This window comes from Amblyomma maculatum, chromosome 1 (assembly GCF_055883805.1).
Source record: "Amblyomma maculatum isolate TAMU_Amacu chromosome 1, ASM5588380v1, whole genome shotgun sequence".
NCBI classification, from domain to species: domain Eukaryota; kingdom Metazoa; phylum Arthropoda; class Arachnida; order Ixodida; family Ixodidae; genus Amblyomma; species Amblyomma maculatum.
Window position 1 is genome coordinate 171,298,794 of NC_139344.1, and position 20,010 is coordinate 171,318,803.

At 49.1% G+C, this 20,010-nt stretch overlaps 1 protein-coding gene across 2 annotated transcripts in view; it reads left to right on the forward strand.

Annotated features, from left to right (window-relative positions):
* Efa6 (Exchange factor for Arf 6) overlaps positions 1–20,010 on the forward strand; it is a 279,435-nt gene that overhangs the window by 193,093 nt on the left and 66,332 nt on the right. For both annotated transcript variants that reach the window (XM_084589581.1, XM_084589582.1), the window contains exon 4: positions 11,052–12,177. In XM_084589581.1, coding sequence (XP_084445707.1) covers positions 11,052–12,177 — 1,126 coding nt within the window. The remainder of the gene's footprint in view (positions 1–11,051; positions 12,178–20,010) is intronic.

Sequence of the window (20,010 nt, forward strand, 5' to 3'; positions counted from 1 at the left end):
TTCCCGCGCCCCGTCTACTTTGAAAGCAGTTTCTTTATAAAACCTGTATACTTCCAAAGTTGGAATACTCAGCAGCAGTCTGGCATCCTACTTAACTATACTGCACTTGAACGCGTTCAGAATAACTCTGCTCGTTTCATTCTTTCTAACCGAGGAGCAAGCATCACAGAAATGAAAACTATTTTGAGTCTTCCATCATTGGCTTCACGACGAAAAGTTTGCCGGTTAACCCTATTCTACAAATTATATTATCATTTCGCCTTACACAGCATTTTTTTTAGAGACCCTATTACATATCGCATCTCATTGATCATCCCTGCAAAGTAGCCATCTCCTTCTACAAAACAGATTCTTTCTTACGCTCATTTGCTCTCCGTACTTCCAAAGAATGGAACGATCTTTCAAATGAAATTATATCTATTATTGATTCAAATAACTTTCGCAAAGCTTTAGCTTGCATTGTATAAACACTACAAGTTTTGTGTTTACTAATACAATTATTGCCGATTTCATAGCTAATATTGTATATATTGGATCTATTATTTATGTACCGGCTTTTTACATTATTTTTCTCTGTATTTATTTTTCTCTGTATTTATTTTTGCCCACTCCCCCCTGAAAGTCCCGTATGGCCCTGAGGGTAAACACAAACAAATAATAAATAAATAAATAAATAAATAAATAAATAAATAAATAAATAAATAAATAAAAAATAAATAAATAAATAAATAAATAAATAAATAAATAAATAAATAAATAAATAAGACGCCGGGGCGCGAGAGTCAGTATCGCCTGTTTGCGTGGATACAAATCGCCTCTAGTCTGAACAGTCTGTAGAGAGTGCGGGAAATTCATTTGCGTCGGCCCCCGCAGTCCGCTTTATGCACATTTTAATTCGTCGCGTCGGTCAGTGTTTGCTCAGCGGTATAAGGTTGACACTGCATTCCACCGCGCCGTGCTTTTTCTAGTGCAGCTCAAAAGGCCAAGCACACGACGCTGGGCCTGTCCTCGCAAGCATCTTACCACTGTCATCTTAGTAGATGCTGAGCTCAGCGCTTCTGGAGTGTCGTCCGAGTGACTTCTTAACTTCGAAGAAACCATTTCATCAGCGGTTTTGTTGTGCGAGACACTAAGTCCTTTCACTTCCCCCGACAGCAACCAATGTGAAAAGCGACGCCGCATCGCATCCCAGTGCGGCCGCATTTCGGTGGAGGCGAAAAACAAGGCACCCGTGTGCTATATGCGATGTCAGTGCACGTTAAGGAACTACAGGTGGTCGAAATTTCCGGAGTCCTCCACTACGACGTCTCTCATAGCCTGAGTCGCATTGGACCTTAAACCCCAAAACCAAAACAAACCAATCCCATGCACAGATGTGTTTGTCGGATCGCCCGCATGCCCACTTCGGTCGTGGTGCTTGGTCGCCGTGCACCTCGCACAGCTGAGGGTGCGTTCTGTCGGGTACGTGTGTGTGTGTGTGTGTGTATATATATATAATAGAGCGAAGGGTACGCTTCATTTAAAGAAACATCGAAACGTCGAGTCTAATAAAATGTTTCTTTAAATGAAGCGTACCCTTCGCTCTATTATTTTTTAAGCGGCCAAGTACGTTAAATGTTCTCGCATCCTATATATATATATATATATATATATATATATATATATATATATATATATATATATATATATATATATATATATATATATATATATGCGACGCATTGTGTCAGCATTCCTCGCTCGCCCTTGCCTTGTAAGGGTTTGGAAAACAACTTGTGTTTTGAAGACTGATGCCGTTGCAGGTGTTTACTCAGCGGGCGCGACGTTACACGCGCGTGCACCCGTGCATTTGTTTTCCCGTACATCCCAGTTGTATCAAGTAGTGAAACACACACACACACACACACACACACACACACACACACACACACACACACACACACACACACACACACACACACACACACACACACACACACACACACACACACACACACACACACACACACACACACACACACACACACACACACACACACACACACACACACACACACACACACACACACACACACACACACACACACACACACACACACACGCGCGCGCGCGCGCGCGCGCACGCACGCACGCACGCACGCACGCACGCACGCACGCACGCACACACGCACACATTCGAAGTGGATCCTGCGCATTTCGGAAAATCTGACATGTTGCCTCGCGCGATCGCGATGACAGTACGCGTTCTGCTTTTCCGCCGTCCTCTAGAAAATGGATTCCGGCTTAAGGGCGCCTGCTGGAGACAGCTGCCCTCCCCAGGGGTCCTCTGGGTAAATTGAAATGGAAACAACTCATCTTCAAGCAGCAGCTCGTGAGGCGATGCGGACTTGGAGCGTGTTATTTGCCTTGACAAGTATAGTTCGTTGAACGACGACCTTGTAGTGTTTCTGCCGTCCCGAGCATATCGGCCCATGGTCAGCAGCGTCCGTCGTTCGGGCATCATTCTAGCGACCAGCCGCTTTCATTTCGGTCGATGTTGTCCTCGCATTTACCTAACCGAGACTGATCGCATTGAGTTCTCGTCGTGTACGTGCAGTAGTAGTCTGCCTCTTCTGCTGTCTGGTACTTGGCGAAACCCGCTAATCGCGTATATGCGCAGCAGTCGTCCTCGTACAAAGCTTAGTTTTGGGTACGTCTTTGCGCTTGTTTCGCTTTGCTTGCTTGATCGCTTTTCGCGAAGTAACAGCCAGCTGCTCGGTAGCTGTGCAGCGCCAAGGTACGGGCAGCATGAGAGAGGGGCTTAGTTTGCTTTCAAGAAACCAATTTGTTTCATTTTGCGACAAACTGGTAGACGCACAATGTAATCGTTAAATAGAGAGAAAAACACTTTATTGTTATGCTTGGCTGGTCATCTTTGGTTGTGTGCTAATAAAGTGTCTTTCTTCATTTTGTTTCAACCTGCCTGTTTTCATAGCTGCGTGGCGAACGAAAGCACCATATGTCGTCATCCTCCGTCCACCAAGCGCCACTGCCATCGGTCGTCGTGAAACATCACCCCGTAGCCGCCGTAGCAGCTTTTGCGTCAGCTGGTGCTATATAGCAAAAAGCGTATCGCACCCTAGACAGCGCAGTGCACAATCGATGAGTCCGCCGCAGTTTCGAATGGCTTCCTGGTGCTCCAAATTCAGAACGTTGGCGTTCTCATTGTGTTGCAACTAGAAAACGCGACAGCTACTCCCTGAGAAGCCGTTTACCGCCGAGAAATGCATTCCGCGGGAAGAAAAGTCAACGCACCGCCAACGTGGGTCAGGCTTAAAGCTCGTTGAGCTTTTGCGATACCGCTGCTTTAGAAGCGTTCCCTCTCTCTCTTCGGCTAGTGTGCGCTGCGAGCCGCCAGTGATATTTCATTTCGAACATGGAGGAAGGAAAGAACTTAGGAGAGGCCCTGACGTCATTTTTCTGAAAAGGCGCGGCCGCGCCGCGACCGGATGCTGCAACGTCTCTCCTCCTCCTTTCAGTTCAGTCGTTCAGTCGTGTCCGACTCTTCGTGACCCTATGGACCATGTCACGCCACGCTTTCCGGTCTCTCACTATCTTCCTAACATCACATAACTTCATCTGCAGTGCCTCGAGGATGCCATCTAACCATCGCGTTCGCTGCCTACCCCTTCTCCGGCGACCCTCAACCTTTCCCAACATCAGATCTTTCTCCAGCGACTCCTCTCTTCTCATCAGATGACCAAAGTAGCTGAGCTTTAACTTTAGAATTTGACCCTCCAATGAGCAGTCAGGGTTTATGGTCGACAATATCGACTGATTTGACCTTCTCGCAGTCCAAGGAACTCTCAAGAGTCTTCGCCAGCACCACAATTCAAACGCGTCAATTCTTCGGCGGTCAGCCTTTTTCACAGTTCAACTCTCGCATCCATACATCACAACTGGAAAGACCATAGCACGAGTTATACGGATCTTGGTTGGCAGACTAATGTCTCTGCTCTTTACTAGGTGGTCAAGGCTAACCATTGCTCTCTTTCCCAGAAGCAGGCGTCTCCTAATTTCATGGCTGCAGTCTCCTTCCGAGGTAATCTTGGAGCCCAAGAAGAGAAAATCTGTCACAGCTTCCACTTCTTGTCCCTTGATGCTCCTGGACTTGATAGGACAAGATGCCATGATCTTTGTCTTTTTAATGTTCAGTTTAAGCCCAAACTTCTCACTCTCTTCTTGTACGCGCATCAGAAGTCTCGAGTTCCATTTCACTTTCTGCCATTAAAGTGGTATCATCCGCATATCTAAGGTTGTTGATACGTTTTCCAGCAATCCACTCCAGCTGAAGACTCGTCCAGACCGGCCTTCCTCATGATGCACTCTGCATATAGGTTAAATAGGCAGGGCGACAGTATGCAGCCTTGCCTCACTCCTTTCTCAATCGGAAACCAATCAGTAAGACCATGCCCAGTTCTGACTGTGGCCTCTTGCCCTTCATACAGGTTCCTGAGGAGAGAGATGAGGTGAATTGGAACTCCCATCTCTTGGAGAGCTTGCCACAATCTGCAGTGATCTACGCAGTCAAACGCTTTCGCATAATCAATAAAGCAGAAGTAGATGGGTTTCTGGAATTCTCTTGCTTTTTCCATGATCCAGCGAAGGTTGGCAATTTCGTCTCTAGTTCCTCTGCCCTTGCGAAACCCAGCTTGCACGTCCGGAAGCTCCCAATCCACATACTGCTGCAGGCCTACCTTGGAGGATTTTCAACATCACCTTGCTAGCATGCGAAATAAGCGCGATCATGCGGTAGTTGGAGCAATCTTTGGCACTGCCTTTCTTTGGAATGGGGATGTAAACTGACCTCCTCCAATCCTGTGGCCACTGCAGGGTTGTCCAAATGTTCTGACATAATGTATGCAGAATGTTAGCAGCGTCATGGTTGAGGTTTTGAAGCAACTCAGCTGGAATGCCATCAGTTCCGCTAGCTTTGTTCTTAGCAAGGCTGGCTAAGGCCCATTCAACTTCACTCTTCAGGATGCCCGGCTCGAGATCAGTAATCACAACAGTCTTATGTTGGATTTGCACATTCGGGTTCTTCTTGTACAGTTCTTCTGTGTATTCCTGCCACCTCTTCTTTATCTCGGAGGCTTCAGTGAGGTCCTTGCCTCGTTTGTCCTTTATCACGCCCAGCTTAGCACAGAAGCTTCCTTTGATATCTTTGATTGTCTTATACAGAGCTCTTGTGTTCCTTAATTGGCTGTTGTCCTCAACTGCTTGGCACTGTATGTTCAGAAAGGCATTCTTATCTCTCCTTGCTATTTTCTGAAAATCCGCATTGAGAACCTTGTATCTTTCTCTTTCCCCCATAACTTTTGTCATCCTCCTTTCCTCAGCTATTTTCAAAGCCTCTTAAGATAACCAGGAACTACCTCAGTAGCAACTTCTTGTATTATATCACGAACATCAGTCCACATCTCTTCGGGCTCTCTGTCTTCTAGATCTAATTCTTGAAATCGATTCCTCACTTCCACAGCATATTCTAATGGAATTTGATCCAGATCATACCTGAAAGGCCTTCTAGTTTTCTGCGTTTTCCTCAATCGAAGCTTAATTTTGGCAACACGAAGCTGATGATCGGTGCTACAATCGGCCCCAGGCCTTGTTTTTCTGCTTGTATAGCGCTTCTCCATCTCTGCCGGCAAAGAATATAATCGATCGGATTCCTGTACAGACCGTCCGGTGAAGTCCATGTGTACAGGCGCCTCTTGTGCTGTTGAAAATGAGTATTCGCTATGGTCAGGTTGTTTTCTTGACAAAACTCTACTAGCCTCTGCCCAGCTTCATTTGGCTCGCCAAGACCGAACTTGCCTATAATTCCGGATATTTCTTCACTCCCGACCTTAGCATTCCAGTCTCCTATGAGATAAACGACGTCTGATGATGGGATGCGGTCTAAAAGGCATTGTAGGTCCGCATGAAATCTCTCAACGTCAGCTTCTTCCGCAGTAGTGGTCGGTGTATAGACTTGGATAACTGTTATGTTGAAAGGGTGACCTTGGATCCGAAGTGAAATCATTCAGTCGTTTTTGGGGTTGTACCCTAGCACTGCTTTGCCCATTCTTCTGTTTACTATGAGAGCGACCCCATTCCTTCTCTTGGATTCATGCCCACAGTAAAAGACATAATGGTCGCCGGAGTTAAATTCTCCCATTCCGGTCCACTTGAGCTCGCTGATACCCAAGGTATCAATGTTCAATCTGTCCATTTCTCGCTTGACGACATCCAGTTTACCTTGCGTCATAGATCTTACATTCCATGTTGCTATGTGATATACCTCCTTGCAACATCGGAATTTCCGGTCGCTTCCCGACACATCCACAACTGAGCGTCCTTTTGGCTTTAGCCTGGGGGGCTCATCTTCCGGCGCCATATCATTAATGGTATTGTGACTGGCCATAGGGTTTTCTTGGCAGGAAATACTGGAGTGGGTTGCCATTACCTTCTCCAGTGAATCACATTTTGTCAGAACTCTCCGCCATGACCTGTCTATCTTGGGTGGCCCTACACAGCAGAGCTCACGACTTCATCGAGTTTCGCAAGCCCCTCCGCCACGACAAGGCAGTGATCCATGAAGGGGTCCTCCTCCTCCTTTACCCTCCGCATTTTCTTTCTTTCTCCGCGACGCTCACGTATCTAGGGCTCCTAGGGCCCTTAGCAACGCTGTTGCTAGTGGCCCGAGTTTTCATAGCTACAGCGTCGCCGTTGCTAATGGCCCGACTTGGCTAATTCCAAATTTTGACTTCGCTTCCGCCATACTTTGTTCAATGCACTGTGGATGGCAAGGGCCTCTCCTAAGTTGTATTGCCGTTTTAGGTACACGACAGCCGATGAGTCAGTGGTGTTATAGCGGGGAGTGCCGCGCTACCATAGCTTGAAAATTTATTCGCAGTGGTTGTTGCCCTCTGCTTTCAAGACTACAGGCGTAACTGAAGTGAAAGGAGGGCAAAAAGAAATGCGAGTAAAACGACCCTATTGTGCTCCGCTGTTCGAATTTCTTCTCGTTGTGCTCCAGTAGGTACAAGCGCGATGAGGGACAAGTAATTCGAACAATGGACTGTGTGGATGCATTTTATTCTTTTTTATTATTATTTATTTTGTTGTCGTATAGTATTAGTGAGAGTGAAGCCTCGCTTTTTGACGAAAGGGGAATTCAAAACAGGAGGAGGTTCATCCGGTTCATCTGCCAAACAAGAAAATGTTTTAGTCGTTTACTCTCTTTAAATAGACTAAGGCCCCACAATTTCAGAACACTAAACCCTTTTAGTTGTTAACATCGTTAACGTTATTTTACTTTTCAATGCATGCGAAAGGCTTTAATGTCGGCTCTGCGTTAATGTTTTATGGGTACAGCAGATGTCCTTTCACTAACGTGTCTACGCTTGAACAAACTCATTGCTAAATGAATTAACTCACCCATTCTGATGTCGATTACTGTCGAGAGGTGCTCGTGCTTTCGAATGACCAAAAAAGAAAGCGAAAACGTTTTGCCGCGATTTCTAGGGAAATGGTCGCAGATTAGTTTTCGCATGGTGCAACTTTCTTGAAGAAGAAGTCACCAAAAACTTAGGTGACTTTCTTGTTAGCGCCGAAAGTAATTCGTTTAGTGATTTTAAGGGTAAATTCGGCTTTTCTGAATCACGGAGGCGGGAAAAGAAGTGATGGCGCAAAGATATCTCCGCGTTATCCCCAAGCGCACGCAAATACTTCTGTGGCAACAAAGAAATATATAACAAAAGGATTTGAAGACTGTGTCTCGAGAGTTCCTCTACTGGATGTTGCACATACAGCACTTTTGCAACACTCGAGAAAACTCCCGAGCCACAAGTTGATAGCGGCGCAGACTCGACCGCGGACAACCCCGAGGGGACGCTCGCGCCGTCACAAGGGGCGCTGTCGTCGGCGCCCGAGTTACGACTGCAGAGTGCGTTTATTCGAGGTTGTGGACAGTCTCACAAAAGCAAACCAACAAGATGCGCGGTGCACCTACTAAATGAGCGTTACGTTACTATAGTTGAAACCTCCAATTAAATCGCTATATAAAGCCGCATGAAACAAAGCAGTCATCGCGTTTTTTTGGTGTTGCATTCAAGGTGACCGTCTCATTCCGTTCTCAAGCGTCCCGGTTCGTTTTTCGCTCCTCGGCGAGCTACGCCCCACGGGTAGGGTTTCGACGGACGACATTGCCCGACGTCGCCAGGTCGTACGACGAACATTCCCAGGCAGCCGCTCCCGGCGCCGGAGCTTCGAGAGACCGTATAGTAAGCGCATCGTGTGTCACCATTGTTTCTCGGGCGCTGTCCGAGACGCTCTTTCCGGCCGCCAACTTTGCGGACGCTGTTCTTCTGCAAGCAGCTCCGAATCCCTGACGTCTCGTGTAGTCGCTCGGATTCAAAAGAAAGTTCCCAAACCTTGACGTCACGTCTAGTCGGATGCAACTGCAGAAAAAGCAGAAAAATGACCCCACTCAGCCAGTGGCGTCGACTGATTCTAGTGACGTCGTAGGACACAGGGAGTGACAGATGAGACAAATAACAGAGCTTCACCATGACGTTAAATCGTATTAACCACAGCGCGTCATGAGAATCGATCGGCGCCATTTGCTGCGTTGGCCTCTTTTGAGGGGCTGCCGCTTTCTCTGTATGTATCCGACCGGAATCTGGAATAAAAATTCCTCTTTCACCGGGGATGGTAAGTGTGGAGATTTTTAGACTTTTTCCCTCCAGCTGGCTCGTTCGTGGTTTAGAATCAAGTGGCTGTAGCGACTTGCTCTTTCACCCTGTCAAGTGTCTGGCATTCTGTTGTAAGGCGGACAGCTCTTGTTGGCTTGAATCATCGAGTTCCAAGAGGCGCATGTTCAGTATTTTTTTTTTTGCGCCACACACAAGATACAGTGTGTTTCACCAAGCAGTATCAATCTCATAAATTTTTATAAGTAGGCTTTTTGAGTTATAATAGCGCTTTCAGTGGTACATCGCACCGGAATACGGCTGTGTTAACTAGCAGGCTGGTCAGCTAATACTTCAGTTAACTTTTTAACTACTACCGTTAGTCTCCTGAGATATTTTTACCATGTCGTAAGTGATATCCATTATATATTTTCGAAAGTGTCATCATATAGTGACCGCTACAGCGCGAGATGTCTCGCTGCTGCACTCAACGCGAAACAACGCCTGAGCGTGCGTCGGCACTTATCCCATGGATGGTCTCTTTCCGCAGCACTTGGATTGGAGCGGCTATTGGGAGATCTCGTTACAGGTGCTATTTACGTTAACCAGTACGTAACCGTAATGGTTAACCGTGGGATGGTTAAACAGATAACAGTGTAATGTGAGCTGGCCAGCCTTCTAGTTAACATGTCTTAACTGCATTCTGAAATTTCTGATGCGCCTGATCGCTGACAGTGCTCTGACTAACAAAACTCTTCATAACTCAAAAATCGCGTTTTTTTTTTTAAATTCTTGACACTATTCTGTGAAATACCTTGTATACACAGGTGCTGTCAAAAGTAGATTGTAGCGAAAAAGTCTAATTGTGTCGCCTTCATTTCTTGCATCCTTGAATAGTTCAATTCACACTAATTGTCATTCTGAGAATTACACAGTGCAGCAGTAAATATCGACCACATTGCGCTGCGCATTCAAATACTGACGAATTCTGAGTTTTTTCGTCAGCGTCGCCATATTTTGACTGCACCTGTACGTGCAGTCTGATGCAAAAGTTTACAGTCCAATGCGCCATTGAAATGAATGGCGCGGTGGACTGTACACTATCGCCTAGAAAAGGTACTCTCGTACCTCACCCATAAAAAAAAAATGTAATTTTTGATTATATAATATTACCCTACAAATCACCCGAAAAAAAAATAAATACCCGTAGGGAAATTAGTTTCAGTGTTAATATGCCGATTTTATTTACTCATTTTTACTTTGCTTTACCTGTCTCTAACGGGCGTATTTCTTTCAGGTAAATGAATAGAAAGTTCCCGACAGCCGCTTGCTTAAATTGGATGAACTACATAAATTTCCTCTCGCTACTTTGGAGGCTTGCATGTATTCCTCTGCGAATTTCATGGCTGTTCGCGCAAGAATACGCGTGAACCGCGAGACTAGACGGAAATACAGCAGCGATATTTTATGTGTATGTTGTTTAATCTCTCCACAGAGCGTGCTACATGCGCAGTGGTCTTTATTTAGGCGCATATAAGGGGGCGCGATGTTGAACGATTTTCTTCTTTCTCAAACTGTGCTCAGCGCCGCTCTTACGAACCGCACTACTAGCGCGGCTTGCATGTAACTGCTCGAATTTCACCCTCTGAATTTGAAGCGCGCAACAGCACCGTTTGGGTGGCGTTCTCAGCACCCCTCTTCGTTGTGTTACGCGGATTCCATGTTTGCGCGCATTGGCTGTTACCGCCGCGTACCTAAGGGAGACAAGGATGAAGACGCGACATCGCGCTGCTGTGTTTTGTGCCCGCCGGCGTCCGTGGACGCGGGCCGCGGCGATGTCGTCGGCCTGGACGCTGTCATGGCTCAAAGATTGGGCAGTGAGGCGGGGCCGGAGTCTTCTGGGACCCTGCCTCCGGGCGCGCATCTCGTACGAGCGGTTCCCATCCACCACCTTCTCTCCGTGTGCTGGTAAAAGGTTCGCCCCCATACCTGAAAATGCACCTGCTGCTGGCCTGTGAAGGCTTGTTTAGAAACGGCCATGCCGCGTGCCTGTGTGCAGTACTGATTGTGCAAACTTTGTGTTTTAAACGCTCGCTCACAATTCTAAGTTGATCGGATACTGTTTTCGCTTTGTGCTAGCTCGCACTCAATGGGGTTATTTGTTTAAATACCGTCGCGGTGCTGCGTATGCGAATGTTGTTTCGTCTTACAGACTCTGTGTACGGTTGTCTTGGTAGATGCGCGCATTTCTTGTTTGCAACCCAAAGCGAAAGCAGCCTGGTCGGCCGCACTGCGTATTCTCGCGGGGGGGAGCTGCAGCGTCTATTGTTTGGTGCGCAGACCCGGCCATCCAGGAGCGGGTGCGACGCCAGATGATGGCGGCCGCGTCGAGTGAGCGGCTCAAGTCGCCGGCGGCGGGCGAGCCGGCGGCTCCGCGCCAGAACGGGACACCTAGCGGCGGACAGCACGTGACAGCGGACGAAGCTGGTGGCGACGAAGTCACGTCATCGCCATCCACATCCTCCTCTTCTGCTGCGGTGGTGGCGCGCAAGTGCGAGCTGTTTACCATGACAGGCGACCTGATCATCACGAAGGCGAGCAGCACAAAGGCTCCGCGCACGCAGTCTACGCCGGCGAGCCCCGGGGACTCGCAGCGGGGTACCAAGCGCGAGGCGTCTTCGCTCCAGAGCCCCGTGGCCGAGAAGAAGGGCTCGTTTGGCGTGCGCACCTCGCGCAGCGACGACCACTTGGGTAAGGCGCGCGGGACCGTGGCCGCCGTCAGCATCGACATCGACGACGACGAAATGGCCTCGTCGCTCAACACGCTGCTCGACACCAAGGACGACCCGCGCGTGCTCTGGACGTACAACGCCGGCTCGTCGGAGGACAACACGGCCACCACGGGCAGCGCGTCCTCCTCCTCGGGCCGGCGAGAGGACAACCTGAGCGAGCTGGAGTGCTGCACGTCCGAGATGGCGTCGGCGTTCGGCTCCGAGGAAGCGGACCGCGTGCACGCCAGCGAGCTGGACCTCAGCTCGCCCAGCCAGCTGTCGCCAGAGAACGAGGACGGCTTCTCGCGCGAGGAGGACTGGGTCGCCGAGCCGGACCTGAGCGAGTCGCAGTTCCGTCACCCGGCCCTACTCGACTCGTCGCTGCGCGCGGCCGCCCGCGGCGCGCGCAGGATGCAGCACTCGCGCTCCAACGGCTCCACGGCGTCGCGCACCGACGCCTCGGAGACGCTCGAGCTGGACTCGCCGCCGTCGGCGCACTCCGGCGGCACGCTGGAGGAGGAGCTGGCGCAACAGGACGACGCCGGCACTGACGAGGAGTCGGACGCCGAGTCGCTGCGCTCCTTCCACTACAGCCCCAAGGCGGTGGACATGCCATCTGCCTCGCGGCTCGCCAAGAGACTCTACAACCTCGAGGGCTTCAAGAAGTCCGACGTGTCCAGACACCTCAGCAAAAAGTGAGTCCTCCAATATTGCAGGGCAATACACTGCAACCAGTGGCGTAGCCAGAAATATTTTTACAGGATTGTTATACGCCGCAGGCCGAAAAGAAAATTGGCAAAGGCCGAAAGGATGGGGTACTCAAAACACCCGCCCGGCTACGCCCCTGTCTGCAACCTACAGTAATGGTGGAAAGGAGGATGCATACATGTCAAACACACATCCTGGTTCTTCTTAAAGGCCCACTGTCCACCCTCCGGTCGAAAATATTTTCTTCCCCGGTGACTGTGAGACTTCGCCCCTGGAACGCAAGTCCGCAAAATGTTTTTGAAAAGAGTAACTAATAACGCTGTTACAGCCACCGCAATCACCCGATTCTGTCATGCCTCTCTCCTTCCGTTCCCTCGCAAAGGTTTTTCACTCTCCTGCCCGAGGTCGTCTAGCTTCCGCAATACAAATTCCCCTTCCTCCTCCGCGTTTCGCGGGAGGTGGGGCGTGGCTCTCCGCGAGCGCGAAAAAAAAAAGAACGGTCGAGGGAGCGCGCGCCGCTGGATTCAGTCTGGCCGTGGCGAGGAAAAAGCGCGCTGCGAGCGGTAGACACCCATCCTTCTCCCGTCAGTCAGCTAGACGGACCAATGGACGTCGTTCCCGATACGTACGTCGTTATCGGCGCCCGTCGGGCCAGCGCAGGGAGCGGTGAAGCTGGCTTCTCAAAGGAGAGCATGAGGGAGCTTTGAATTGTTATTTCGATGCTTTGCGGCGCGCGTGTCGCTGTAGAATTTTGCACAGACTATCTCCGGTACCTGATCGAAACACTGGGCTCCTTTTCTTAAAAGGGCCTTCCCTGGACAGTGGCCCTTTAAGAGAGTTGTAAAGCCGTTAACGCACATGGCTGCTGCAAAAGGAGTATTGCGAATATCAGGTGTCTGTAGTATATTTTGTTTTGTTTTGGTAGGCTTAGCTACACTGGCCGAGGTTGAGCAGTTTCGCGTGGCTCCTGGAGAGCCGTGCTGCGCAAGCGCGAGGAGCAGTGACGTCACACGTCACGCAGCTGGCGCGCCGGAGCCGCGCGCTCCGCCACCGCCACCTCGTAGCCGCGCCTGGCGCCGTTTCATACATCAAGTGCAGCACTGCCAAAGCTACAGCTCCGAATCCGCGATGAAAAATAGTGCCTGCTCTTTACGAGAGGAAGTAATAGTTATTTTGTCTGCAAGCTTAATACATCTTACATTTGCCATCAACTTCATAAAGAGCAGCTTTTTTAGGGAGAAAGGATCAGATTCGGTGAATTTGTAGGCTTTTTATGTCGTTTTCGTTCGTGTCGCGTTTTCGTTGCCCCGCAACCTTGCCAGCTGTGCCACTAGATGACGCTGGCTGTGCCCTCCGCGCTGGGCGCTGCCATAGTTGATCATGTGACCCTTCCGCCATCGCCGGCCTTTGGGCCTTCTGGTTTGACGGCTTCCGACGCGTTGGTAATCGGCTGCACGGTGCGGCGCACCCGCTATCGCTAGAGACAACGAGCTTATAGACAGCCAAAAAACTTCATGTGAATGCTCATAGCGTTTGTAGGTGCTAAAAATATTTAATTTAACCACGTAGTTCATTTATTGCGCCCTCCTAACTCTCTGCATTGGCTAGAACGTGTCGGCAAACCAGCCAGCCGTCGGCTCGTTTTTTTTTTATCCCTCTCTGGCGTTCTTTGTGGGAAACATGGTTTTCTGTAAAACTGAATAGATTGCAAACTGATTATTCCCTCAAACGTATTTTCTTTAAATTTTCTTGCGCAAAAGGCGAACGCAAGTTCAGACCGTGCTGGCTGAGACGCATTATGAATGTTCACCATTTAGCCTTGTACACAATATTTACTACTCAATAGGGACGCGCGTGTAATCCCCGACAATTTATTAGATATAATGTTTGCCTCCTGTAAACGTCCTGGTTTCAAAAGACTATTACGCCGCTCGAAGGCCGCATCAGGTGCTCAGCGGCGTTCACCTGCGCTCGGGCGAAAGTGACTGTAAAATGCACCGGAATTCAGAACCCACAGTAGGTAGTCCCAGCATTCAGGGATATAAAAAATCTTATTATGGCAAATTTCATAATTGACCCGTGAATGATCTTCATAAAATCAGCAGTTATTACATGTATTGCAGCAGTGCTTATCTAATTAAAGTTTGGTTTGGTTTGGTTTTTAGGGTTTAACGTCCCAAAGTGACTCAGGCTATGAGTCGAGGACTCCGGAAATTGCCACCCCCTAGGGTTGTTTAACGTGTGCTGACATTGCACAGCAAATGGGCGCCTGCCTTTTCGCCTCCATCTAAAAACAGCCGCCGAGGTCGGGATTCGATCCAGCATCCTTGGTAACAGTGCATAATTAAAGTAAGCAGATTCACTGACAGTTTTCCCACCCATGGGGTTCTTTATCGTGCACTGACATTGCACAACACGCGGGCGTCTAGCTTTTCGCCTCCATCGAAAAGCAGCCGCCAAGCTAGGCCAGGATTCGATCGCGCATCCTTGGGAACAGTACTATAATTAAAGTAAGCAGATTCACTGACATGCCTACACTGACTTTGCCTCTCTGCACAATCAATTCTTATAAATGCGTAGACATTAATAGCCACGTCAAGGTACTTCCTAAAGCCCTGCGAAAATAACGTGACAGCAGTGCAAAGACACATTATACAACTCCTCAGAAAACGCCAGGGTCGTTTTTGCATTCTCATGGCTACTGCCGGTGCTAAAATGAGCTGGTGTGTGAGGTATAGCCTTTATCTACAACTCACAGGCGCTTTCTTTTCCCAGAAAGAAACATGAACTTGTGATACACCTCCGAGAGGCCATTATGTGCGCCTTGTGTAGAAAACACAGTCTGTTCTTCCGCAGTAAACAACAGGGTCATCAGCTCTACTTCCTCGCACAATACTTATACAGTAAAGATGACATCTGCATCAAAGCAGCAGTGTTTAAAAGTCTGCCGGCATTCTTTCACAAGACGCACAGCGCAGCAGTCTGCACTGCGCGTCGATGCGTTTCGAAGGCCAGCAATGACGGCCGTCCTAGTGGTGCCACCTGCTAGGGAGGAGCGGAACTACTCTCTGTAAACGGTCTATAAGATCCGCATGTCTAGGCGTGCGAAGCAAGCTATTGCAAACGTGTATGCTCGGAATAGAGCCCGTTTCCGCAGGAACCACTCGGCCACAAAACGAGCGCGTAGTGATACGCCTCCTTTTTTTTTTCTTGCAGACTGCTTGCGTAGCTTTCGCTGCGTTGCACCTGATGTATGAAACGGAGTGCGCCTTCGTTGCATACTAGCCAAGTCTGACACTGCGCTGGAGCCACTTGGTAGCGCCGCGCATGCGCATAGGTTTCAGTAGAGGTGTATAGCCATGGAGAAGGAGAGTGAAATTGCTGCTCAGCGGCGCAGAAGGGCGGAGAAGCTTAACTCATCGGATCCCGAAGTAGTTTCCTGGCAATTGGCGTTTGAGCGTACGAAGAACCAACATAAGAAGGCTAAACGTGCTGGGAAAGCTAAGAATAACCAGCTGAACCTTAGCTAACGCTGCGTATATCCTGGCCACTGCCAATTTTTCGTTTTGTTTTAATCACACGCTTTTGCTCCAAACTCATTAAATTTCACTTCACTTACTGCAAGTATTGTTCAGCCATACAGTTCCAACTACGCAAGAGCTGCCAAACCAGCTTGCTTAGCTGGTTCGGTGCAGGCGTTTATACCATCGTATTCAAGCGTGTTGGCCTTTAGCATTCACCAGCTGGTGGTCCGCGGTGCCATGCGCACGCCCATAGGTCTACACTTGTGCGGCTCGAAGTTTATCGCAAAAATTACGTTTCCCACTTTTAGGAGGTGTTAATCGAGTTCGCTGCGTTATCGTGGCGACGGCAACATGCCAGTGGATCTGCCGTGGTCAAAATATCTGGCCCACGCATTGCAGGGTAGTGGGGCATATTCGTCCCTCAACATATGTCCTACTATCCTGATGTAATTTTTGCATTATAGATCCTTGTTGTAAAATAACCTGCGTATAACGCACACGCACGTTTTTGCCTTTCAGACGTGCACAGAAACTTTTGCTTGACCGTAAAACTTGTGTGAGTAGAGAGAGGCCTGGACATATCACTGCCGCTAGTCATGTTTTCCATCATGTTAGGTTTATCGTCTTGTTTACTTCTGTTGGCTTATATGGGTAATTCTATGCCAAATACGCTGGATTCTTGTTCAAGATCATCCTGGGCTTCACACAATTTAACTATACATATTTTTTTTTTTTTTAACAGTGGTGGAAGTGCTGTACCAATTGCACCGTCCTGTGCTGCATTTAACCGACTGTTATCGTCGGCTGAACAACACTGGGCTCTCGCTACAAAAAGGACACAGCCGCATCGACATCCACGGCAGTTTGTTTCACTCACGGAGGGGAAAAAAAAAAAAAAAACTGAGAGGGAGCGTGACGTCACACGCACAGCCTACAAAGACGATCCTCCTCTGACTCTGCTATAGTGCTCTAGAAGGTTACTCCGCTAACTTCTCTTTCTCGTCGGGGCTGTCGTGTTCGCTGATCATTGGGATTTTTTTTTTAATTTGGATTTGCAGTGATGTGGGGTTTCTTATTTGTAACGGGTGACTCTTACGAAAACAAACTTCCGCAGGTGTCCTAGGCTAATTGAAGCAACATTTGCTAAACTAAATTTAGCCAACATAGTTGCCAGACTCAAAACCAGGTTGGTATGCGGGGAGTGACTCTGTGTCGCGTAAGAAGCCGAAACCAGTCGAGAACTGCCGCCTACCAGTTCCGTGTCACGTGGCGTGTCCATCGTGTTTTTATGGCCTGGCTTCAACGATGACTCGTGACGCTCCCTCCTAGTTTTTTCCTCCGTAGGTCCAGTCGTTCAGCTTTTCCTATACGTTATTTGCTGTTTAAGATATTTTATTTGTTTATAATTAAGCGATTAATTATTGCTGTAGTATTAACCCCCAATCACCTATCGCACTTCCCATCCATTACCTAGAACTTATCAATCAACTACGTGCCTCCATTTTCCTTGCCATGTTCCGAGCACCTCCGATAACACCCGAGCCGAAACGGATACGTCTACGGTTTTCGTCCGAACGAGCTGTATACGCTTCGCGTAATACCAGTGTTCGAACTCGGGTATTACGCGACGGCCGCGTTTCGATGGAGGCGCAGAGAAAAAAGGTGCACCTTTTGCAAAATCGATGCACGTGCGTTAAAGATCCCCAGGTGGATTATTCTGTAGCCCTCAACTACGGCGGCTCTTTCTCTCTTCTTTCACTGCCACCTACCTCCCTTCCCTTACAGCGCGGTTCAGGTGTCCGCCGAGAACTGCGTCTTTTCTTTCCTAAGAACCAATTTACAATTTATTTTAACTGCTGTTTGTAGTAACTGCCGTTTGTCTATTTTTTTTTAGCATGCAATTGTTTTAGCTCCCGTTGTCGGCGACCCAGAGGTGACGTCGAGGCAAGGCCAAGCGCGAACATCCGGGCGTCGATTCTCCTTCATCCAGGCACCGAACGAGATTTAACGAGACGAGTTCTCCGCTCTCTGAGGATCTCACTCCCTTCCCAATGATGGCGCCACTGTGCCACAGGCTCGCGCGTAGAAAACCGCCCGACGCCGGCGGTCGGTTCGAAGCGCGTTCGGGAATTTAGAATCAAGACCGTCACTGCGCTGCGGCGCCAGGTGATGGCGTTTCCTTCTTTAGCAGACGGTTTTACACACGCTCGGGAAGCACGCGTCGCTTCTTCTACATTCTTGTCAGGTCCTCGTCTTTTCGTGGCTTGTGTACGCTTCTGCATCGCTCTGCATTTCGATGCCGTCACCGGCACAGCTGCCTAAGCCGAGCCACGGCCGCTCGATGGAAGCGCGCACTAGGTGCGGCCTGCTACATCGCCCGAAACCCGCGGGAGGCGCCTACTTCCCGTCGCCACCGCCGCGGCGCCACCGTTCGGGGACAGCCGCGCGCGGAGAGCTGCGCCTGGCTGCGCTTTGAGCGAGGCGCCGGTACGGTCGGAGCTTACTGTTTTAAGGATTTAAGAGCTCCATTTCACACAATTTTGAAACATGAATTCCTATATACTGTCATGTCTAGTGTGAACATGTCAGCACTACCGCGTTTTCTTCGCAAGGATGTATATACTGGCGTGTACACCAAAAACTTATTGGTACGTAGTTCAAAGCCGCTCGATAGTTCGCGCTTTACTGTGATGTGCATTCGGGTCAAATTGGTTGTCAGATGAAAATTTCACTCGTCTGTCAGCAATTGGAAGCTGTTCAGCGGCCAAGGTAGCACAATGCATTATCCTTTACATCACAATGTCGCGAATTCCTCGCGTGTCAGTTTCACACCGTTTACTCATTCTTGCAAAAACGCGTATACAAAAGATTGATGTCAACCTGTTCTATGCTGCCAGCGCAATCCAATAAGAAAATGTGATCCTACTGTGACTGGGCGACTGTACTCTACTGTGCAACTTACAGCTAGCGTTCAACAATTTCTAGTCTCAAGATTGCGCATCAAGTCTTCCAGTTGGAAACTAACTTACCCGCGATCAGAAAAATTGCTTAATGCTTCGCTAATTTTCAGCACATTTCCGTGGAACATCAAGGTTGTAAACTGTTGTAATTTAGAAAAACAAATACGTTTAGTATAGTGAAGTTGTGAATTTTTCTAAGCGCAACTGAAGCCAAGGAAACCACAAACTGCTTCAGCAAGACTAGATACATTTATTGCACAGTTACACAAAAAGAGGAAGAAGACGTTCACAAACGGAGAACCTTCCTGGAGAGAGGTTTATGGCATAGCCTTAAAAGTCGCTCCACTGTTGCGTTGAGATTGCCGGCACAGTTCGCTATCAGTGGGCGCAGCAACTTACTTAGGAATATCTTGCAAAGCTCCTCAGTGTGGGCACGGTTGTTTTTTTCACAGATTAGCTGCGGGTACTGTGTAAAGTGCGGAAGCAAACTGAAATGAACAGTTCACACAGCTTGCTGCTTCGCCGGACCTCTTGAGACTTCATTATCCGGTTAATGAAGACGCACGTAAGCTGACAGCTTGATTGCTTTGTCGGGACAGCAGTGGGAAGCAGGAGCCTCACCTTGGTATTCTTTGTGTAGTCATTCTTTGTGAAATGTAAGGAACATACCAGAGACCTGTCGATAGGCGCCCACTTGCTACTTTTTCCCGCTTGTCCTTGGAGGGAGATATTCTTGAGCCACGCTTCCCTACGCTGGAGGTCGCATGGGAACTCATGATACCTCACGGTAGGGTCTTTTCTCGCGTTTGTGTCGCAGAGCGGCACACAGCAGTTTCGCGGCATTGCGCCGCACGCGTGAGACGGACCACAGTACGTGCGCACAGCAAAAAGCACGAAGCGAGCCCAGCACACAACGTAAACGCGTCCCGTCTAGACGTAAACGAGCTCACACACGCGCACACAATAAAACTTGAGTTGATTACGCCGACCTGACGCGAACGCGTCCAGAGACAAACAAAACCGCGCGCCCCGAGCCCGCAATCCCGACGGTGACGTGTCCCTGAACAGTGGCGCCCTCAGCAGAAACAGCGGGCGCAACTGTAAACTCCCCAAGGACACGCTCGCCCATTGACTGCGACGCGACGCAGCAGGCCGCACCTGCGCTTCCATCGAGCGGCCGTGGCCGAGCTATGGAGCCTGATGAAAGGAGAGGTATAGAAAGCATGTTGCGAAGCGAGAACGATCGCTTTGCACCTCTCTCTCTCTCTCTCTCTCTCTCTCTCACACACACACACACACACACACACACACACACACACACACACACACACACACA